General features: G+C 36.5%; 1 protein-coding gene across 1 annotated transcript in view; it reads right to left on the bottom strand.

The window, feature by feature from the left end:
- Window positions 1-309: 309 nt before the first annotated feature.
- Window positions 310-23727, bottom strand: part of RBL1 (RB transcriptional corepressor like 1) — a 37654-nt gene continuing 14236 nt past the window's right edge. The window contains exons 11-23 of the mRNA XM_063297250.1: window positions 22467-22570; window positions 19271-19408; window positions 18044-18208; window positions 17703-17838; window positions 14460-14612; window positions 13884-13967; window positions 13046-13248; window positions 8373-8549; window positions 6909-6980; window positions 6708-6783; window positions 5536-5675; window positions 2911-3075; window positions 310-2628 (exon numbers count right to left, since the gene is read on the bottom strand). Of these exons, the coding sequence (XP_063153320.1) occupies window positions 2458-2628; window positions 2911-3075; window positions 5536-5675; window positions 6708-6783; window positions 6909-6980; window positions 8373-8549; window positions 13046-13248; window positions 13884-13967; window positions 14460-14612; window positions 17703-17838; window positions 18044-18208; window positions 19271-19408; window positions 22467-22570 (1784 nt within the window). The 3' untranslated portion in view covers window positions 310-2457. The remainder of the gene's footprint in view (window positions 2629-2910; window positions 3076-5535; window positions 5676-6707; window positions 6784-6908; window positions 6981-8372; window positions 8550-13045; window positions 13249-13883; window positions 13968-14459; window positions 14613-17702; window positions 17839-18043; window positions 18209-19270; window positions 19409-22466; window positions 22571-23727) is intronic.

Genomic DNA, 23727 nt, shown 5'->3' on the forward strand with positions numbered 1-23727 from the left:
TGGTGGATTGGACCACTCAGTTAGGAGTGGAGCTGTACCGTACTACCAGAACTGGGCTGCAAAAATCAGACAACTACTAAAAGGCACCAATAAGTTAGGGATTTCGGTATCTCTTTGCAGTAGTAGTCTCTAGTAGTCTCAAGAGTTAGTATGCATGGAGGCAGTCTGCTATGTTTGCTCACAGCCTGTTTCTGCCTGCTGCTCCATATCTTCCCATTATGCCACTCTAGGCAAATCCCTAGCTATTGCTATCAGTAAGCACCAATCCGGCAGCAATCATTGGCCAGTTTTATTTTGTTGTTGTTGTTGTTTTTAAAAACGGTTGAAGGCCTGGAGAGGCACTTTGTCTTTGAAGATCCCAAGGTAGTCACCTCCCCTGCCTTGAATATATTTATGCCACTGAGAGAAAGGTGAGAAGTTAAGATCAATTGACTGGAAAAGAAACATAAAAAACCAATTGCATATAATTGAAATTTCTGTATACTGAGTATACTTTTATTCCACACTCTGTGATAATAAGCCAGATATTTCAAAAGGTAAAACACCATTTTTCTCCCAAAGGAAAAATACGCCTTTTATAAAAAGCATAACACTCCAGTTCCACTCCCCTTGTGAATGTTCCTTCCTTCCTTAGGATCAATAAAGAATAAATATATTTAAGTCTGTTGTAAAACATTTTTCAGCTTATTATTTTGCTTTGTGGTTTATTAAACAGTGGATCTCAATGTATTATACTCTGGAATACTAACTAAATATAAAAACTCTTTAGAACTGATTGAAGTCTTAGGAAAGCAGTCTTAACAAAATGTAAAACTTTCTATATATGAATCAGAAATACAAAGTATTTTATGGCTCTTATTTTTAATACATATCAAGTGAGAATGATCCTTTACAGTAATGACAGAACTTTATCTTTCTATACTTTCATAAAGTATTCCTAATGAATTTCCCTCTTTATAAAACATTCAGTAAAAAAATTAAAAAATTGGCCAGGATAGAAAACTATGGTTAAAACCTTTATGATATCTCATATTAATCTTATGCATACACTTAATTTGATAAGGCTTGTATTTTGTGTAGACACTTCACAAAGGAAATCAAGCTTTTTCAGGTTGAAAAAATTATTAAAAAGAATGTTACATTGTTACAAATTACAGCTGCTTAGCAGGTGTCTGACTCTGTTTAGATCTAAAGGTTCTATTACCAAGTACTTCAGTAGAGAAGGCTGGAATACCTTAAAATACTGGCTCAACCCATAATTTTCCTGGGCTCACCAAGAGGTTTTTTTTGGATGGAGGGAAAAAAAGAAACAATTCTCAAGTTTATAGAGTTTTTTTACGCTTCTCAATGAATACTGGAAAATCTTTTTTAAACCCAACCAATAATAGGGTAAATACAGCAACCTGTCTCAGACATGGTGCTTTTTTATCCCTTTGATACAGGAGAAGTATTTTTGTTTTAAGAGCAGAGGAAGGCACTTGTTTAGACTACAATTCAGCCTTCCCATGAGAAAAACAGACTTGAGATGCTGAACAGCCAGGCACAGCTGCATCATGTAAGCAGCTATAATGTACTGTGTAGACAGGTTTTCTATGTGAGAAGCCATATTAATTATGAATGGTATGAGTAACATGCTTGTTACAGATGTTATACAGTGCATAGGCCTCTATAGTGCAGAAGCAGCCTTCTTAAACTCTATTAACATACAAGGAGTGCATTTGTTTATTCAATAGAGGGCTCACTATCTCTTTAGGAAACTAACTTGGAATAAAGTAAACCAATATAGGCGATGATGAAAAAATGTTCACACAACTGTCCTAGCAGCAAAACTAAAATTAACCCCCAATCCTACTCCAGCTCATCCTGCACAAAGCTTGCCATTCTACTAGGAGGTAAGAGTTCAGTGCTTTACAGAACACCTTATTCAAAGCATTTATCCAACCATTCAAACAGGGGACATCTCTCCACTGTAAACTACAACACCTCATTTTACTATATTAATGATTAACTGTATCTTACCTTATTTTATGTTAAAATAATGCATAGATCCTAATATTCTTTTAAAGAATAAAACCCAAAAAATGTTTTAAAGTGAACCATAAACCCAAATAACTATGCCAGAAAATAACTGACATTGTAAATATGTTGGGAAAGCATCTTAAAATCAAGATTTTCTCATAAGCTTCTACTTTCAGACAATAATTCCAATAACATTTGTAACATTAAAATGCATCACTTAATATAGATCTGATCAAAACCTTCAAAATAATGTCATAAATATTCATAGACTATACAATCAAAATTAATAACTGCTATAAAATTTGTTTCTATAATGGAGCATCATAAAATTCTAATACATTGATTGGCAACCCAACTAGCTACAAAAAATAAAAATGATACGAAGGACAGACAGTTGAGTCACAAGAAAGCTTTGGTGCTCACAGCATCTTTGCTGACTTAATGGTTTGCTCTTTCACTGACAACATCTTGAAGACGTTTAAGCAAAACATCATCATTCTCCTGACAAAGCCTCTTAGCTGGTGATTCTGTGTCACTATCAATTGATATTGCTCTCTTCTTAGGTCTCTGTCCTTCTTGTTTAATCATATTGTTAATTTCCTTCAAACTCTGTCAAATTAAAAACATCATAAGCAAGAATAACACTAAATTTCAACAGTTAAAAGAGCTTAATATGATTTATTAGGTTTTGAGTTTTCAAAATACATTTGTGCATTGCAATTAATATTTATTTTTTTATACAATAATCTGATTTTTGTCACCTACAAATTTTCAGTCTAATATTTAACCTTTATCATATTGCTATCTGGATCCTTTAAAAAAGACCAGAAAGCCTATTCTGTAGTCAACATTTAAGGATGAAGTTTTAATTGTTAGAATCATACATCTTACCTTAGAAGGGCTCCCATTAAATTTATATAACAGTGCACTCTTAGGTGTCAAGCAAGTACCATTCTTATGTGGTGAAACATAAAGAGAATGTTGCTGAGAAATTCGTCGAGGAGACACTGGTAGCTGTTTAATGCTGGGGAAGGGGGAAAGCGGAGGTGCTTCCACCTTGGGGGAAAAAAAAAATACACTTAGATACTTTGCTACTCTAATTTGAATTAATGTGTGTTAGAAATTGGCACTCTTTTACAACTGAAGACTGCTCTTTTAAAATTATTGCTTTTATTCCTTTTGGTATCCAAATGTTACAAGATGCAGGACAATGATGATACGATGTCAGGATTTTTTTTTCCCGTAGTATTTGTTGTGTGGGATAAAGTTCTCTTTAACAAACTTGTTTGGATATGTAAAACCAATACAAAGGCTTACACAACCGTTGTTTGTTTCTGAAATATGATTTTGATTTTTTAGTATTTTGGATGCATGTGTCCTTCTCAGTTAACCCCTGATCTAACTGAAGCTCAAAAAATGACAAACACTAAATGTTTAATTAATTGCAAGAGATTAACTTTTACGTGCTTTTATATCTGTGTTGGAGAAGGTCAGAAATCACCTGCCTTTTATGTTTTTCTGTCTATTCTTGCACTTTTAGTTTTTCTTGTTTCTTTTTTAAACTTGTATTCTGTTCTATATTCTGTATTTTGTGTTTTAATTATATTCTAAAAAATTAGTAAAGCTTTATGAAAAAAATGACAAACAGTGAAGACAATTCTCCACCCAAGTTATTTTATACTCCAACTAGTTGGCAGAACCCTTTTTTCTTCACTTAGATTTCTAGAAGCTGTAGCCATTATTTAGCAAAAAATATAGCAAATCAACATCAGATAGCTACATCAGCTTTAGTTCAGCTATACTCCAAACAGTTTTTGCTGCTGAGCCTTTAATTCATAACGCACATGCATATTATGTTTTTCACCTATTTTAACCTCCCATTAAAATATACACATTTAGAATATGTGAAAAGAAAATGGTTGCCTATGAAGTACAGATAGTAATTTTTGACTTGCACTTATGAGTTGTATTTGTATCTTGCCTTTCCTTCAGGAGCTCAAAGCATGACATATACTCCTCCTCCTCTAAATTTATCGTTGTAATAACCCCAGGAAGTAGGTTGGGTGACAGTGACTGGTCCAAAGTCACCCAGTGGGCTTCACAGCTGAAGAAGGATTTCAATCCTATTTTCCCCAATCCCACTCCTAATTACTATTCCACAATGATTAAAAATATGCTGAGTTATAGAGAATTATGGATTCTTGAGCATTAGGAGATGACTGAATGATTTTTCAAAAATTATTGCAGATTAGCCTCTATAATAAATGAAAGCACTTTGCAGTTATTCAAATGATAGCAGATAGAAACCTTATGTTTCAAAGTATATTACAAGACAGATCTCTCTTGGTTACAAAAAAGATGTCTAAAGTGTTAGACAATATAATATAGTAATTAAGGCATTGGACTAGGAACAGGGAGACCACAGAAGCTCACTGGGCGACTTTGGGTCAGTCATTCTCCTTCAGCCCAACCTAGCTAACAGGGTTAGAAGGAAGTACTGTGCAAGCTACCATCTGCTCCTGAATGAAAAGTGGGATGGAAATTTAATTAATTAATGTGATTAATTTTTGGAGAATTTTAGCTAAACCACTCTTGTATATTATCTTTGGTCATTTTTCATTTGCTTTAAGTTCTAAATTCATACATACAAATTATGAAACTCTGATAAATAATATGATTAATCAGCTAGAAAAAGTACAGGTAGGTCGTGCAGTTAATGAATCCCACAAAATGGTTGCATTATTTGAATTCACACTACTTCAAGTGATATTTCTATAGAAAATAGGGTAATTGGTTCCAGCCTGACAGAAACAGGCAATTAACATTTTTAAACATACATTTTATATGTTTATTAATCAATTACTGTATAACATTGAAAGAGGATAAACCAACATCCAAAGCGTACCTGCTATCTCTTGTATTCTGCTGTAGTTCTTCAAAATGGGCCTCTTCCTTTTTGAGCTTTCCTTGAATGGAACTTTCCTTTCTCCATTTTGCACGCATGACAATTCTTGTCTAAAACCCCAACAGTAACTGCACATGCACCAGCTTCAACTTCACACGTGCTACCCTCACACTAACTGAATTTTGGCGTGCATTAAATGCGATCTGGTTTCAATTTATAATGCGCACTAAATAAATTATTGCACTATTCAAACTCACTACTCATTACCTACCTGTACTTAAAACACCACAGAGCAGCAGAAATGCAGGAAATGAAAAGGCTGGGGAGAATTAAGTGGTTTCTGCCTAGATGCTGGAAAGGTAAAAGTAGTTTATGGGGAGAATATTCTGTAGCTGGAGATTACTAGTGAGATGATCAGCTCTGATTAGTCATCTGTCATACCTCAGGAAACTGGGAACCTGGTCTTCAATTAGGACCTTACTGAATGTGCAGGAATATATTGGTAGAGGCAACTCACCTCTCTTAGTATCTAAGTTTCAAACGCCAAGATACACATCACAAAACAGCAGTCAAATTGTATGAACTCATCTGGAAACTTGAGATTCACATACCACATAATCATGGTTGGAAGCATCATATTTCAATACGAAGTTTATCACTCTTTTTACATAAATAGTGTTGTAAAACTTTATAAGATCCCCTCTCTCTTCTTCTTCCAAATCTCTAGAATTGTTCATCTTCTTGCAGACACCTTTTGAAAGGAAGAGAGAAGGTGAGATAAATATAATAAGGTTTTAAATTTAAAAAGTGAAGCAGAAAATATATTGTCTTTACCACAAAGGTTATTTTTCCCCTCCTCTTTCAACCATCTTCCCAATCTGCAGTACTAATGAAAGCAGGCAAACAACAGTTAGATGCTTTACCAGAAGTATTTAAGTTAGTCCTATATACATATACATAGGATTGTAGTCTAAATGGTGTTGCAATAAATATGGGTTGACCTAATGCACATATATGAAACAATCAGATCACCATGTGTGATTGATTGACAGACCAAGTTCCCTAGCCACAATTGTCAGTGTCACTGGGTTTTTCTTATCAGCAAAACTAGCACAAAGTGTTCATTTGGGTTTTTATATATTTATTGAATGTAAAAAAACAGCAAGAAGCCATGGCTAAATGCAAGCTATCTTGGTCAGGAATTAAGAAAAAAATTATCTGGGAGTAAGCCCTAATGAATATGGACTTCCTTCTGAGAAAGCTCACTTACAGGTATGTTGGGAAACATATTGAAGAAATAATGTAACACTTTGAAACCACATGCTTCTTATAATAGATTTAATTCTATTTCTGGGGCTGTGATCTATAAAATCCAAGTCACTGCTTATATCATGAATTACAATGCATTACTTGATCAGAATATGGGGATCCAATACATTATTTTGATCATATTTGTTAAGCACACAGGTTAAATTTTCAACTACATTTTCTTAAATGTATGACAACATGTATATCATTCTGGTTGTTCCTATTCTTTCCTTTATGTAACAGTTGGCATTGAAGTATGTTGGAATTTTTTAATCTAAGAAATCTCATTACACTGAAAGAGTTTAGATTAAATAGTATTTTCAAACCTGAAGAGATATTTAAAAAGAATTAAAATGGTTCAAATAATTTTAATTTTCAATAATCAGGCAACACATTCTAAATGTTACACATTCAAGAGAATCCTATTTTCAAGCATTCATTAAAGCTTAAAATAGTACAGTAACTACACTCTTACCTTCACTTGATGTATCTTCATGTTTTAAATCTATTACATCAGCTGGTACTTTTTTCAATAAGACACTTCTATATACCTACAGAGCAAAAGACAGCAAGGTTTTGTAATTTCAGGGAGCTTGACTGGAAATATTCTTAAAACTGCAGGCAGCGTTAGAGTAACAAAAGCAAAATAATTATAGATGCGCTGAAATATACTTACATAGCTGTTAGCTTGTGGCTGATTTCTATAACTTTTCATTATGTCCTGAAAAGTTCTTTCTTCTTTGGACACCTGGAACAAGTCACAGTTATAACTGATTATAAAGAAAAGGCCCCTATACATATTCCTAAACCCAAATAGCTTTCTACAGCATTTTCAAAGAACAACCCCTTTATATAATCACAACTGAAAAAACATTTTTTGATCCATTCCCTATTCTCCTTTTTGAATCTTTGCTAAAGATTTTGATCACAAACATCATAGGGGTTCATACCTAATAAGACTGAAGTATTTAAATTAATCCCTTGTCTTTTTTGCTTAGCAACGGTTTTGATTGCTTCTCACTTCCCAGTTCTTCCCAGTACAATAACAAATTAGAGAGAAGATACTGTTTTTTTCTTACAATCTACCTAGTACTTATTTATCATTCATTCATTCATTCCTCAAATTTGTACTACCACCCTTCTCCCCCCAAGGAGGGACTCTGAATGGTTTACAATAAGTTAATCAATTAAAACATTAAAACAATAATCATAATAGAACATAAAATCTAATACAATACTATATAAAATTAAGAAGTAAAATAAAAATCCAGATGGCTACAAAAGATCATAAATATGAGGGGAGCACTCTAAGGTGCCAGCCATCCCCAAGAATGACTCCCCCCATCCCAAGCACAGCAGCAGAGCCAAGTCTTCAGGGACTTCCTGAAGGTTTATATTCATATTCATACTCATATTCCAGCAATCATATAATTTGGCAATTTGGAAAGCTCAAATAAGATGGAAATATGGATTGATTCAAACAATCACAAGCACTTCAGATATGAACTGAAATGAGATTGTTAGGAACAGCAATATTACAACAAAAATCTCATAAAGTAGTAGCAGTAGTAGTAATTTTACTTAGTGTGTACTTATAATTAAATGCAATACAGATAAAAGTATGTTCTAGAAAGGGACTAGCTATATACAAAATGCAAGGGCATCTAATCAAACCCCTATATAATGAGGCTGTGCAGCACTTCAGAAAAAAAATGAAAAATATTTCAGAGCTTGCAAGAACCCAAATGTAGCTTTAAGGCAGCTGTGTCTCTTTCAGGGATCACACAGCTACAGTACACTCTGTAGCTGCTATTTATCTTCAGAAAAGGCATGGCTGCTTTAAAGAGCTACATTTGTGCTCCTACTTTGAAGTACCTTTTCCAATTTATTTTCAAAGCATAGCTTTCTTTTGCATGTAACAATCTGTGCTGTTGTACACTGGAAATTGGCCTACTAGCTATTGGAGCAGTATCCTGTTTAGCTGGCCAAAGGAAAATGTTTATTTAGAGTACTTGGAAAAAAAGAACCTAGGAACTTGAAGAACGTTTAAAGAACATTTTGTTCTTTAAGCAACTTATTAAAGAAAGGTTTACAAAATTCATTCCAGAATATAAATTACATTTTGAAGGATCTCTCTTACCTTTGCCATGATATAAAAAGCACAGAGGAGGAGTTGATCCAAGTGTCTATCTTTCATTAGATCTGTACAATGAACTAACGTGAATTCAAAACAAGTCCATATCTTCCCTCGTAAATCATGGGAAACATCCAATTTTGAGCACAGATCACGCAATCGAACACTTGCCAAATTGTATACCTAAGAGGAAATGCCACACCAACTTTTATTTTATTGTTTGTTTTTAGGAATTTGAAGGTCAAGCAACAAATTGGCAGTGGGTATAGAAACTGAGATATAATGTATTCTTACTTGGGTTCACTTTGCTAATATTAAGGGACTTAAATTCAGGAAAAAAAAACATAAATAATCACACTTAGTAAATGTGTAGAGGTGCAGCTAATCTAAAAATGTCGCACGTTCTACTGTAATTACTCCTTTGAAATTTTGCATCCATTTTATCATGCAGTTTTTAATTTGTTCTGTCTCTGTATCATTTTTCAGTAACAATGTATAGATGCATCCCAACAGATTCTGTATAACTGTTTCAAATTCTGTCATTATCAAGTTGCCTGTTTCTTTCTTGGGCTAACTTTTTATTCTTCCAGTAATTTGTAGTTACATTAACCATAGAAAGTTCCTACCTTCATTAAGCAATTCTTGCTGTGTCTGATTCAGAGTTACTTGAAAGCACTGTAACTTGGACATGGCAATGTCCCTCTCTCCTCACCCCCTCAAAACCTATTTCTGAGACTGCTGGAAGACATGAAGACATCAAGAGGCATACCAAAGTCTGTATGTGAGAAATAATTGAATCTAAGAGTCCTCTTCTTCAGCAAAGGATCGTTACCTTGTCATGGTGCTGGAGCTTGAGCACCTCAGTGACGCCATGAGCTAAACCATGAAGGGCCACCCAAGACGGGAAGGTCATGACAGAGAGGTCAGACTAAATGCGATCCCTGGGGAAGGTAATGGCAACCCACCCCAGTATTCTTGCCGTGAAAACTAAACGGATCAGTACAATCAGAGATGTGTCGGTATACCATTGGAAGATGAGACCCCCAGGTCGGATGATGGTCAAAATGCTACTGGGAAGGAACAGAGGATGAGTTCAACTAGCCCCAGACGTGATGATGCAGCTAGCTCAAAGCCAAAAGGACGGCTAGCGGCCAACAGTGCTGGTGGTGAACGGCGAATCCGATGTTCTAAGGATCAACACATCATTGGAACCTGGAATGTAAGATCTATGAGCCAGGGCAAATTGGATGTGGTTATTGGTGAGATGTCAAGATTAAAGACAGACATTTTGGGCGTCAGTGAACTGAAATGGACTGGAATGGGCCACTTCACATCAAATGACCACCAGATCTACTACTGTGGGCAAGAGGACCACAGAAGAAATGGAGTAGCCTTCATAATTAATAGTCAAGTGGCTAAAGCAGTGCTTGGATACAACCCAAAAAACGACAGAATGATCTCAGTTCGAATTCAGGGAAAGCGATCTAACATCACAGTGATCCAAATATACACCACAACCACAGATCCTGAAGAAGCTGAAGTAGAGCAATTCTATGAGGCTCTGCAGCACCTATTGGACAACCCGCCTAAAAGAGACGTTCTCATCACAGGAGACTGGAATGCTAAGGTGGGCAGTCAAATGACACCTAGAATTACAGGTAAGCATGGCCTGGGAGAACAAAACAAAGCAGGACATAGGCTGATAGAATTTTGCCAAGACAACTCACTATGTATAACACTCTCTTCCAACAACCTAAGAGATGGCTTTATACATGGACTTCACCAGATGGACAACACCGAAATCAGATTGACTACATCCTTTGCAGCCAAAGGTGGTGGACATCTATACAGTCGGTAAAAACAAGACCTGGAGCTGACTGTAGTTCAGATCACGAACTTCTTCTTGCACAATTTAGGATCAGACTAAAGAGATTAGGGAAAACCCACAGATCAGCTAGATATGAGCTCACTAATATTCCTAAGGAATATGCAGTGGAGGTGAAGAATCGATTTAAGGGACTGGACTTAGTAGATAGGGTCCCAGAAGAACTATGGACAGAAGTTCACAACATTGTTCAGGAGGCGGCAACAAAATACATCCCAAAGAAAGAGAAAACCAAGAAGACAAAATGGCTGTCTGCTGAGACACTAGAAGTAGCCCAGGAAAGAAGGAAAGCAAAAGGCAACAGTGGTAGGGGGAGATATGCCCAATTAAATGCAAAATTCCAGAGGTTAGCCAGAAGAGATAAAGAATTATTTTTAAACAAGCAATGTGCGGAAGTGTAAGTAGACAATAGAATAGGAAGGACAAGAGACCTCTTCCAGAAAATTAGAAACATCGGAGGTAAATTCCAGGCAAAAATGGGTATGATCAAACACAAAGATGGCAAGGACCTGACAGAAGAAGAGATCAAGAAAAGGTGGCAAGAATATACGGAAGACCTGTATAGGAAGGATAACAATATCGGGGATAGCTTTGACGGTGTGGTCAGTGAGCTAGAGCCAGACATCCTGAAGAGTGAGGTTGAATGGGCCTTAAGAAGCATTGCTAACAACAAGGCAGCAGGAGACGATGGCATCCCAGCTGAACTGTTCAAAATCTTGCAAGATGATGCTGTCAAGGTAACACATGCTATTTGTTGTGTATTTGTTTAGTCGCTTCCGACTCTTCGTGACGTCATGGACCAGCCCACGCCAGAGCTTCCTGTCGGTCGTCAACACCCCCAGCTCCCCCAGGGACGAGTCCGTCACCTCTAGAATATCATTCATCCACCTTGCCCTTGGTCAGCCCCTCTTCCTTTTGCCCTCCACTCTCCCTAGCATCAGCATCTTCTCCAGGGTGTCCTGTCTTCTCATTATGTGGCCAAAGTATTTCAGTTTTGCCTTTAATATTATTCCCTCAAGTGAGCAGTCTGGCTTTATTTCCTGGAGTATGGACTGGACAAGAATGGCCATCAGATTGGAAAAAACCGACTTATATCCCCATACCAAAAAAGGGAAACCTAAAGAATGTTCAAACTATTGAACAGTGGCACTCATTTCACATGCCAGTAAGGTAATGCTCAAGATCCTGCAAGGAAGACTTCAGCAATTCATGGAGCAAGAGTTGCCAGATGTACAAGCTGGGTTTAGAAAAGGCAGAGGAACTAGGGACCAAATTGCCAATATCCGCTGGATAATGGAGAAAGCCAGGGAGTTTCAGAAGAACATCTATTTCTGTTTTATTGACTATTCTAAAGCCTTTGTTATGTGTGGACCATAACAAATTGTGGCAAGTTCTTAGCAGCATGGGGATACCAAGTCATCTTGTATGCCTCCTGAGGAATCTGTATAACGACCAAGTAGCAACAGTAAGAACAGACCACGGAACAACGGACTGGTTTAAGACTGGGAAAGGAGTACGGCAGGGCTGTATACTCTCACCCTACCTATTCAACTTGTACGCAGAACACATCATGCGACATGCTGGACTTGAGGAATCCAAGGCTGGAGTTAAAATCTCTGGAAGAAACATTAACAATCTCAGATATGCAGATGATACCACTTTGATGGCTGAAAGCGAAGAGGAACTGAGGAGCCTTATGATGAAGGTGAAAGAAGAAAGTGCAAAAGCTGGCTTGCAGCTAAACCTCAAAAAAACCAAGATTATGGCAACCAGCTTGATCGATAACTGGCAAATAGAGGGAGAAAATGTAGAAGCAGTGACAGACTTCGTATTTCTAGGTGCGAAGATTACTGCAGATGCTGACTGCAGTCAGGAAATCAGAAGACGCTTAATACTTGGGAGAAGAGCAATGACCAATCTCGATAAAATAATTAAGAGCAGAGACATCACACTGACAAGAAAGGTCCGCATAGTTAAAGCAATGGTATTCCCCGTAGTAACATATGGCTGCGAGAGCTGGACCATAAGGAAGGCTGAGAGAAGGAAGATCGATGCTTTTGGACTGTGGTGTTGGAGGAAAATTCTGAGAGTGCCTTGGACTGCAAGAAGATCAAACCAGTCCATCCTCCAGGAAATAAAGCCAGGCTGCTCACTTGAGGGAATGATATTAAAGGCAAAACTGAAATACTTTGGCCACATAATGAGAAGACAGGACACCCTGGAGAAGATGCTGATGCTAGGGAGAGTGGAAGGCAAAAGGAAGAGGGGCCGACCAAGGGCAAGATGGATAGATGATGTTCTAGAGGTGATGGATTCGTCCCTGGGGGAGCTGGGGGTGTTGATGACTGACAGGAAGCTCTGGCGTGGGCTGGTCCATGAAGTCACAAAGAGTCGGAAGCGACTGAACGAATAAACAACAACAACAACAACAAACTGTGGACTCATAACCACCCAGAGTCCCTCTGGTGGGAGAAGATGGGGGATGACAAATTTGATAAATAAATAAAATATTTGAGTTCTTCCAATTCCTATTTTAATAATAAAAGATATTGGATTATCATAAACATTTTTATCTTCTAGAGATTATCTACTATGAACGGAATGTTCCTCATCTCATTTTAGCTTTCACTCACACAGTACATTCTGTTTTTCAGTAAATCTATTTTGTATAAATTTCATATAGCCTAGATTTTACTGATTTTACTATATTTAGATTATTCTTATGAAAGATTTCTGGTAGTGGTCATGGTGGAATATCATTTTAATACAAAACGTATTTATAAATATATTCTACCTTTCTGAAAAAAAGTGCTAGAGATCCAGTTTTCTTTGGCTTGTTTCCTGCTGAATGAAAGGAGGAAGGAGGCTGACTTGGAGAAACAGTCATTAAAGCATTAGCACTGAGCGGGACTTGTCCGTAGCTGTCCACTTTAGAGTCTTCAGATAAGTTGACTGCAATAGGTATCAATGTGATCCTTCCTGTCTTGTTTGTGTTACCTAAGATATATGCAAAAGTTATCATATCTATTTACAATATACTTTCTTGGGTTAGAATAAACATTCTGGAAATGTATGTTAAATAAATACAGAAGGCTCTACATCTTGATGCTATTTTTTTCAACAGATTAGCATAGTTCAGGAATAGGTGATTCATGGCCTACTGAAGATCTCATTGTTGCCTTAATGAACAGTATATTTTGTGTACTAATGTATGTTTGCCCCCATCTGTTCCTACACCCAGCATTATATGGAGTCCACAGAGCCAAAAAAATTGGCCAGCCCTGAAATATTCCCCCATGCATGCCCTCAAAGCAAATGCATTTCTACAATGCTTATGCCTAGGGGTCACAAAAGACTTTTTGCTACCCAAGTGAGCTAGTACTTTATTTTCAACACTTCCATCAGGGACCGCTCAGTCATAACAAGCTAAATTATTTGGATACCAGACAGAAAATGCTATTAAATGTCTTTCCCCCTCCCTGGTGGTAAAAATGTAAAACTAAATTAAACAAAAATTTCCTCTTCTTTCATACCCCATATCAGCTGTTTAATACGTTTCACTCCAAAATATTCACAACCATTACCCTTTGCCATTAAAAAATTTAACATAAACTGTATTATTTCCTAGCTACCATGTAACGGGATTGTTACTTTCTGTCTTGTTACTGTACTTTGTGCCATACTTAGAACAACCTCATCAGGTGAAACAGACATATTTTATTTATTTATTATGTTTTTTTACCGCCCATCTCGTAACGACGACTCTGGGCAGTTTACAACAATTAAAAATAAAGAATTAGCATATTATTAGAATAAAACAGTATAAATATATATATATATATATATATATATATATATAAAAATACATATAAATATATAAGTACAAAAATATAAGATATAAAATTCAAGATATAAAATTCAAGATGGCAAGTAAGGATGTTAGTATTGGTCCCCTCACAGTGCCAAACACCCCTAAGATTGGCTATTACCCAAGCAAGATGGCACAACCAGGTCTAAACCCCCTTCCAGAAGGCTGGGAGAGTGGGGGCCTGCCTCACCTCCAGGGGTAGCTTGTTCCAAAGGGTGGGTGCTATGGCAGAGAAGGCCCTCCTCCTGGACCCTGCCAATTGACAATCTCTCATAGGCAGGGTCCGTAACATGTCCTCTCTGCCTGACCAGGTGAGACGAGTCGATGTGATGGGCATGAAGCTTGTCTGTTTTCAGTCTCAATCCTTCAGCATGTTTTTTTTCTACAGATTTTGTGGGGGGGCTTTCATCTCCAAAAAGCCTTCTTTTAGCACTTCCTGCCATAGGAGAATTGTAACGGTCATGAACAGAGACTGGAGACAATAGCTGCAAATCTAAAATAAAAGAGAAAAGTGTTACTTCAAAATGCAGTAAATCAGAGGGACAGAAGTCTTTTTGCATTTGTGAGTATATAAATGGAATAATATTCAAAAGTGGAACATAGAAGGTCACGCAATAATACATCTGTAGTCTCATAATAAAATTAGGTTTTGTTTTAGAGTAGTAAATTGTAATACTGTATTTCTCTGGAATATCTTTTCGAGTTTATATAAGGCAGTCACATTTATAACTAAACTGAATTTTATAGTTCTCTACAAATCAGGAATCCACCAGAAAAATGAGGTATACTCAGTCTACAGAGAATAAGGAGTGAAGAGATAAAACACTGTCTGAAGGATCTGTTCTTTTCTTTGAAAATTCACTCCTTTGGAAGATTTCCCCCCCCCCCAGTGGCAGTATAGTAGTGAAGTTTATTGTTGTAACCACAGGTCATAACATAAGAATGCAATAAAATACAATAAAATATAATAACATTAAAACAATAAAATGATGAAATTATAAAATAAAATAATAAAGGAAGCATTAAATATAAAAAGGTTACAATAAAATAGAGCCAGAGCTACAACTAAGAACTTAAATATTTCTTCCTAAGTTTAAATGAGAGCAGAGCAAAAGTAGCAACTTGGTTGCTAACAGTTGGAAACACATCTGCAACAAGATAAATCAGTTTTTCAACATCAGAGCCCTTGAGTTCATCCGCTGTTAATAATTTGGCCCTGATCGCATTGTAAATTGGGCAGTGGAGGACATAACAGATAACATCCTTCACTTGACCAACACAAGGACAGAGGTGTTGTTCAACAGGGAGCTTACAAAACCTCCCTTTGCGATATGCAGAGGGCATGGTCTGCAGGCGAAGGGATGTTTAAGCCCTTCTCAGTGATGCACTCGTTATGTTAACCAGGTACTGGGAGAGGCTTCTATGTTATCTATCTATCTATCTATCTATCTATCTATCTATCTATCTATCTATCTATCTATCTATCTATCTATCTACCTATCTATCATATTTTTATCACTGCCCATCTCCCCCACACGTACCAGGATAGTACCAGGATGAAAATTTGGATGATTGTACCGCAATTGCACCTTTATTAGCATCCCTTTCAAAAAGCCAATCTCTAATATTTTCTCTATTAGTTCTGAGTTCTCCCAAAGACGGTAGGGAATACATTTGTAAAATGGGTGACAAAAGTTTAGTCTGCTGGTTTCCAGCTGTGTAATGGAGAAAACAGATTTGGCAAGATGGGATTCTTGAAGGCTTTCTAATTTCTTATAGTGGCCCAACAATGTAAGGTATATTCTAACAGTAATGGAAGGTAGTCCTACCTCCATCTTTAAATAGGCAGCAGGGGTGCCAGTGGCAGTGAAAAACATGACTATCACTTGGCCTCCTTTGATATGGCTTTAGAATCCATCTCCTGATACCAATTATTCTCATCTCAGTCTGGTTGCGCTTTCTCTAACACATTTTATTAAAAGGTACAAGCTTTTGTGAGCTGCTGCTCACTTCATCAGATGCATAGAGTAGTTAGACTGATGTAGGATTTAACCTGGGATTGGGCAGGGGGAGCAGGGTGGTTATACTGATGCAAGTTACATGTGAGAAAGATTACAAGTACCATATCAATTAACAATTGGAATGTGTTAAACCCATTGTGTTGAGAGCTCCTGAGATTGCTTGAAAACTTTTGATGTATGTGAGTTCAGCAATCTCTTCAATTGTGCTACTAAAGTCTTGTTTTTTCCAAAACAGTCACTTTAAGGTCTGCCATAGAATGCCTTGGGAGGTTGAAACGCTCAGATATTACTTTGTCCTTATTTTGAGTCCTGATGTCAAATTTGTATCCATTCATTCGTTTGGGAAAAATCTGTCCCATCTGTCTCATATAGAATCCAGAGGGGCATTGCCAGCAGATGATGCCTATATCATATTTGAAAAGCATGTGAAGGCACCTTTAATCTTGAATGTGTACTTGTTGGGGCCTCTGAAAATGCAACTGGTGTAGATGTGGGGCCAAAATAGACACCTCGGTTTGTTACAGGGTCTAGGAAAGGAAGGCCAACACTAGAATGATACATGTGGAGAAGCAGTGGCACACCTAGGATATTTGACACCCAGAGCAGATCATTTTTAATACCCCTTCCTCTGTCCCTGAGAGCCAGCTTGGTGTAGTGGTTAAGGTATCAGATTAGAACCCAGGAGACTGGGAGTTCTAGTCCTGCCTTAGGTACAAGCCAGCTGGGTAACTTTGGGCCAGTCACTTCTCTCAGCCCTAAGAAGAAAGAACTAACAAGCCACGTCTGAAAAATGCTGCCAAGAAAAACTGCAGGGGGTAGTTGCCAGGAGTCAAAACTGACTTCAAGGTACATTTTTCCCCTTGTCACTGCTGTACCACACCAACTGCCAAAATAGCTGATTGATGAACTAGCAGCATCAACCCAAATCCACACCTGCCACTAGCCTCCTCATTGTTCTCAACAGTAACGCCCCCTTACTGCCTCCCCCCCACCTTGGTATGTCACTGTAGAGATATGGATGGAGATGACCTTTCAAACAAGCTTAGTTACAAAATAACCAGTTCTCTTTTCACATTCTAGTTTTCTTATTTCTAGGCTCATATCCTCTCCAGATTTTCTTTGAATGCTTTCTACAACCAGTATTTATGTGCAGAAATAATACAGTGCTAATGAAATTGAGCTAAAAAATCTTAGTTCTTGTCCTAACAGTCAGGAACCACGCTGAGACGAGGAATAGGTCTCCAGTGTTTATTACTGCTACATAAGACAGAAAATCCTAACAAACTGAAGAAGCGTGGGAAAAACCCAGACAGATAAACCTCAAAAGTCAAGGCAGGTCTGATCTGTGTCTCTTTGGATGGCTGCTTAACTCCTCAGTACTACGCATGAGTTTTCCCCCCTGGATAGGGGCCCCTTCCTGCTTACCATCAGCGCTCATGACAGTTCTATGGTTTTTAGAAAGAAAACACTGAAATGCTTTTCTTCTGGATTTTAATTAGATCCAATTCTATCACCATACCTACGTAGAAGTTCTTTTAGACACCAAATATAATTCAACTTACCTTGTCTAAGATTGCCCTCAAGATTTGTCCGAACCTCTTTTACTCTGGGGTGCATTATAGGAGATGCTGGCATCATGGGAAGATATCCTAGTCCTCTTTCTCCATTTCCTGTTTCAAAATTACATGGAAATATTACCTGGGGAAGAAAAGGTAATAATTTCAAAAGGTAAAAAATAATACTGTTTTATAATTCCATTACTGTGTAAGTCATATTTTTAATACAAGGAATTGAGTCTTAAATTTTTTAATCAGACAGTATTTCCAGTATTTCAAATGAAAATTATGTATGTATCAGAGTAATTTCCATGCGTTAAATATAAATTGTTTGCCTGACAGCATACTTCTTCACAGCTTGGAACCTCATCTCCTGAGGCCTGAAGGGCATCCCAAAGAACAGAGTCTTCTCTCCAGGCTCGGCTTTCAAGTATCTGTTCCTCAATGCTGTTGAGGTGTTTTACCATATCTCTTGAGAGTCCTTCTTCTGAACGAATCAATACTTCAATCACCTTGAGTGCAAAAAGTAGTTTGGTCACATACACACATAATGCAAATCTAAGTAACTAATATTTATCTACCCCAATGTAGGAGCACAAAACATTTTACGTGAGTTTCATTTTGCAGATTTGTACATTTCTGTGATTTTTCACAGCAAATTATCTTTTAAAATATGTTTTCCCCAGAATGGTTTTAAAAAGGCCTGTTATGTAGAACCACTTTCTTGCAGATCTCAACCATGCCAATGGTTTCCATAAAAATGTGTATACATATACACTACATCAATTTTATGGTAAGAGTTCAGGATTATATAGAATAAGGGCTGTTATTATCATTAAACTAATCTGTATATAATTTGGTAGATTTAACTACAGGTAGTCCTCACCAACTACTCAAAGCTAGACAGTACTGAAAAAATAACTTTATGGCCAATTTACAACCATTTACAACCTTTGCAGCATCCCTCAGTCATATAATCACCATTACAGTCAGTATGCATTGTCCTGTGCCTGACCTGTGTTTTTTTCTTTCCAGCCAGCAGCAGGAAAGGGTCAGGCAAAGGAGAGATTGCCTACAGCAACTGCTTGCTTCCCCCTCAGTGCTGGCATTGCTTTTGATGTATACAAGACAGTAAGCAGGCACTCGAGCATTCCAAAGGGTGGGGGAGTGGTGAAACTGAGTCTTCTCTCTTTCTAGCCAGAAAGCACAGTCAGGGTCATGTGATTTCCCACTTAGCGACCTCTTCACTTCGTGGAGGAGTTGCCGGTCCCAAATAGGTTAGTTAAGTGAGGACTACCTGTAATGCAAGTCAACTGTAATCCAGTTATGCCTCTTTTGTTAGTCTTGTTAATTCCTTCTTGGTGTTGGTTGATACTGCACATCATTTTAGTAAAACTTTAGTAATTTAGTATCAATGTAACAACTGTGGATTACACTGATACATACAATAAGAGCTAGAACTGGTTGCTACCTATTACTGAACGACAAGTGAAGCAAAACTGGGCTTGCTGCTTGACAACTTGAGAAAAGCTAAAGTCACCTTGTCTAAAGATCAATGCTTTTCCTGTGCTCACCTTGTAGAAATAGAATGGCCTGACATTAAGAACATCAATGATCCAGGGAAAAGTTCTTGGTGAACGATATGCAAAGAGCACTATTTCAAAACAACATGCAACCAAGGAGCAATGGAAAATATCTTGCTCTAAAATGGTCTAGAAAGAAGAAGAAAATATTTATAACCTACAATTGTACAAAAAATGCCATTCATTTCTAAACTCTTAAAGATACTTGGAATACTGAATCAATTCTTTGGAATAATCTGAGGCTAGGTTTCATGGGAAATTCTAACACCATAGAGAGATCACGATAGTTCTCTTGAACATAAGGGAGCCCCAGCTGATGAAGTGTTACAACCCAGCACCAATAGTCATACTGCAGTGAAGCAGACTGGGTTAAGCACTGGTGCAAAGAAGCAATTGGTGCCGTTTACTCATTTGCTGAATAATTAGTAACAGAATCCCAAAACATCAATTTCTTAGAAAAATGTTAATGCAGTATTGCTAATTGAGAGATCAGTTTTGCTTCAATTATTGTTACAAAATAATCAAATCATTAGTACAGAACATAATTAATTTTTCACACACATTAGTTCACTGTCTTTGTGTAAGACCACAGCTGGGTCACTGATTAAAAATATCCCTTTAAGATAAAATTTTTAAACTCCATGTTACAGATATTTCTCAATTATTATGAACTCTGAATTGCAATTTGGTGTTCCATCCCTTCATTCCATTTAATGAAAAAATGGTAACTGCTGCCTGAATGACCCACTAAAAAATCAAACATTTAAAGTGCAAAGGCACACATTGTGTTAATTTTTTAATGTTACTCTATGGCAGCATTTATATAATTCATGATGTTAATTGTGAGCCTTCTTGAAGGCTAAATCGGGATGTCTTTTTTTAATATCTGAATGTAGTGTTGCATCTTTAAGTACAACGGCCCTGCCAACAAAGCTACCAACACAGCATCCAAAAGAGGTATTTTAGAATCCTTCATAATTTGTGAGAAACAACAGAACTTTAGCACAATATCACTGATTTCTTTGCTCTGAAATCATATATTCTATTTTATTGTATTACTTCACTTGAATGAGAAAGGAGGGTATTAATCATGCTATAACTGTTTTATTATTAATGCCAAGTTATGTTCACTAGCAGATAATGTCTGTAGTTACAGAAAGCCATGATAACATGAGAATGTGTAGTTTTATGCCATATATTTGTGTATGTGAAAGAGGGAGTATGTGAAACCCACTCAAAAGGCTTAAAAATTTGTTCAGGAATATTTCAGTTCATGTAGCACATAGAGAATCGTAGCTCTGAAGATGACACAAGAACATTTTTCACAACAAAATATATTTCCCAAAATAACAGATAATTCACACGTGAACTGGATGAAGCAAAAATATTCTATGAAAAGTACCAGAAGATGTGAGAAAAGTGCCAAGATGGGACTAAACATCTTTGATAGACCAATGGAGCTATCATACAGAATGAAGTATCATGCACTGTGGGCATCATGCCTTAATTCTTCTGGAAATCTAGCCTGGCCAGCTGGTCTTTGAGTAGGGTGGATAAGCACAAGTGTGTAAATGAATGGTCTTAAGTTCAGGAAATAGACAATGAAGGTTGTAAACCTGCATTTGTTTCCACACGTCTGAGTTTCAGGCTAACAAGAACAACAAAAGGCACTGGAGGTATTTTCTGACCCTCACTGTGACATAATTGGCATAGTTGGCAGGATCCAAGACACTACAATAAATTGAGGAGGAAAAATATCCTTGAGAAAGTAATGGACAAATTATTGCAAAAGTTTGGAGAAAGCAAAGAAATATTTTACCTAAAGGATGCTGCTAAGATGGGTTCTTTACAGTTAAAAAGTATGGCACATGCCCTGCCAATCTCTAACTGGGAAAGTAGGGAAATTACAACAGTTGGAACTGCCAACCTAAAGGAAGTAGAACAATTCTGTGAAGCTTACTAACTGGCCTTGAAGGAAAAACAGGTAGGTATTTTTTATTTACATCTGCAAGCTACACAGGAGGACTGGGAGAGATACGAGCAAGGAGAAAAATAGAGGGAGCACTCTGAGAGGGAGTACAGGAAGCCAAGCAGTTATGTCAGCAATTACAGTGGATAACATATTCTTAGAAAATAAATGAACAGCCATTAAAGACTTGGAAAAACAAAATGAGGACTGTGGGTAAATAAATAAGGTAATAGAGAAAAACAAATTATTTTCAAATAATTAGTTAAGGAGCTGGAGCTGCAACTCATTGCAAAGGGAGAATTTGCTTTCCAACAATACAGCAAATGGAATCTTTAATATTTTTGCTGCAACTGATCAATAAAATTGTCTCCCTGGAAATTATTCTAGTGATACAGCAAGAGCAAATATTTTTATATCTGAAAAAAAAAAAGTGGGATCAGTTAGATCACACACCATTTTTTTTGCATTCTTTGAATTTTAACTTGGACTTTGCAGCATTTATTTGCAAAATGTAATGACTTTAAATGAAAATGATATTTTATGATGCTTTATTTTTATGATGTTCTTAAATTATATTTCTCAAATAATCCAAAATTCTATTTATACAATAAAACTTGCTATTGATTGAAGATTAAAATCTTCTAGAACTGATAAATTAGTACATATATAAAATGAAGTTTCTAATAAATTGATTAACACTGTTGTTCAGAGTACTTCCTCCCTAGGAACTTTATATAGGTGGGGCCTATTTAAATGAACCTTTCATCCTCAGTAAGAAGATATTATTATCTAAAGGATAATATGGTGAATGAACTGGATGGAAAATGATATAAAGGAAGACTAATATGCTTGTTACTTTATATTGATCTTTAGTTCAACTACATCATTGTTGCTTCTTGAAAAATACTTTTCAGGGTCTCCAGTTTTTCCCAGACCTTCTAACCACAGGGGCTTAAAATTATTTCCAAGCTCTTCTTAGTGAAAAGCATGTGCTCCACCAAAGAAACTTGTGTCCCCCTTTTGGGGGGAGATGGGCGGTGATAAAATTTGATAAATAAACAAACAAATTTGTATAAGATTATACATTTTAAGCCAAATTCTGTCTTCAGAAGGAAAAAACAATTACAGCAAATAACCAGTGAATTCTAAAGCCTTGTTTTAATTTTTTTTTAAGAAAAGAATGTTATCTTGTATTTTTTTCTATAGTTCTGAACTTACAGAGATGTCTTTGCCAGGCAGCCTTCGTTTTTCTTGTATCATTATAGTCTCCAAACTTTTATAATACAAAATTTCTGCCAATTTTAATCGGTGAAGAGCAAAATCTGAAATGTAAGCCAAACACTGATAATGTTAACACTTAATAGCTTGTCCAGCTTATCTGTAATTTTTCTGTAACAGAGTATGTGACTTTATATTGATCAAGAAAGCATTAAAAGCTTCAGACCTTAAAGACTGCAGTTCTATGTAGAATTATCAAAAGACAAATCCTATTAATTATAATAGCATTTACTTTTCGAGTAAATGAGTACAGGATAGGGCTGTAAATGCAGAAGATATTTAACAGTAGTTAGAAAAATCCAGTATCAAAGCAGTGGATAAATATATGTGTCAGATTTGACAAATAATAAAAAGGCACTGTGACATATTTCAAAGTTGATCACACTAGGATCTGAAAGAGAATAGTGGCACATATAATGCAGATTCCTTCTGGTTTGGAGTACAGAGGTATTCAAAATTGATTAAATCAATTTTGAATACCTCTGTACTCCAAACATCTGTACAATAAAAGATTTTGTACCTCTGTACAAAATCTTTTATTGTAAACCACCCAGAGTCCCCCGTTGGGGGAGATAGGCGGTGATATAAATTTAAACAAATAAATAAATCTGCCTACTTGCTCAGAAACATGAACAGAAAGATAGTACTACAGTAATGTTTTTCTTTCATGTTCTCATAGGCACCATGAAGACCATTGTAAAATCAGAAGACTGGGATAGGTAGAAGTTTGGGGTCATTTCAACTGCCAATCTTTAACTTAAAAAGGAAAGATACAAGAATTATAACTAGAAGAAAAACATCATTAATTATCATTTATTAGATTTAGAGGTCGCCTGACTCCAGAATTAGTGTCTTTAATCCTGTCTGTCTCTAGAAAATCGATAATTATGTGTAGTTTATTTCTAGAGAGCTATCAGAAAGGAACCAATTTTCTAGAGAAAATTCTAGACAAGGATTTTCATTAGAATAAACAACTTTAGAGGAATCATTTCATTTCCAGATTCTTCAGAGGAATATTTAAGTTCTGGAGCAGAATGTTTTGATTTAAGTCTGCTCTTGGAACACTTTATATCTTCAAAGTTGTAATGTGTAAATAGAAAAAAATCAGAGTCATCTATGAAGGAAAGTTTGTATTTTTATGGGAGCATTTGTTCCTTTCATCAAGAAAGGGAACAACAAGATGTAATTCCTTATGTTCTGT

Source organism: Candoia aspera, chromosome 3 (genome assembly GCF_035149785.1).
Source record: "Candoia aspera isolate rCanAsp1 chromosome 3, rCanAsp1.hap2, whole genome shotgun sequence".
Taxonomy (NCBI): Eukaryota; Metazoa; Chordata; class Lepidosauria; order Squamata; family Boidae; genus Candoia; species Candoia aspera.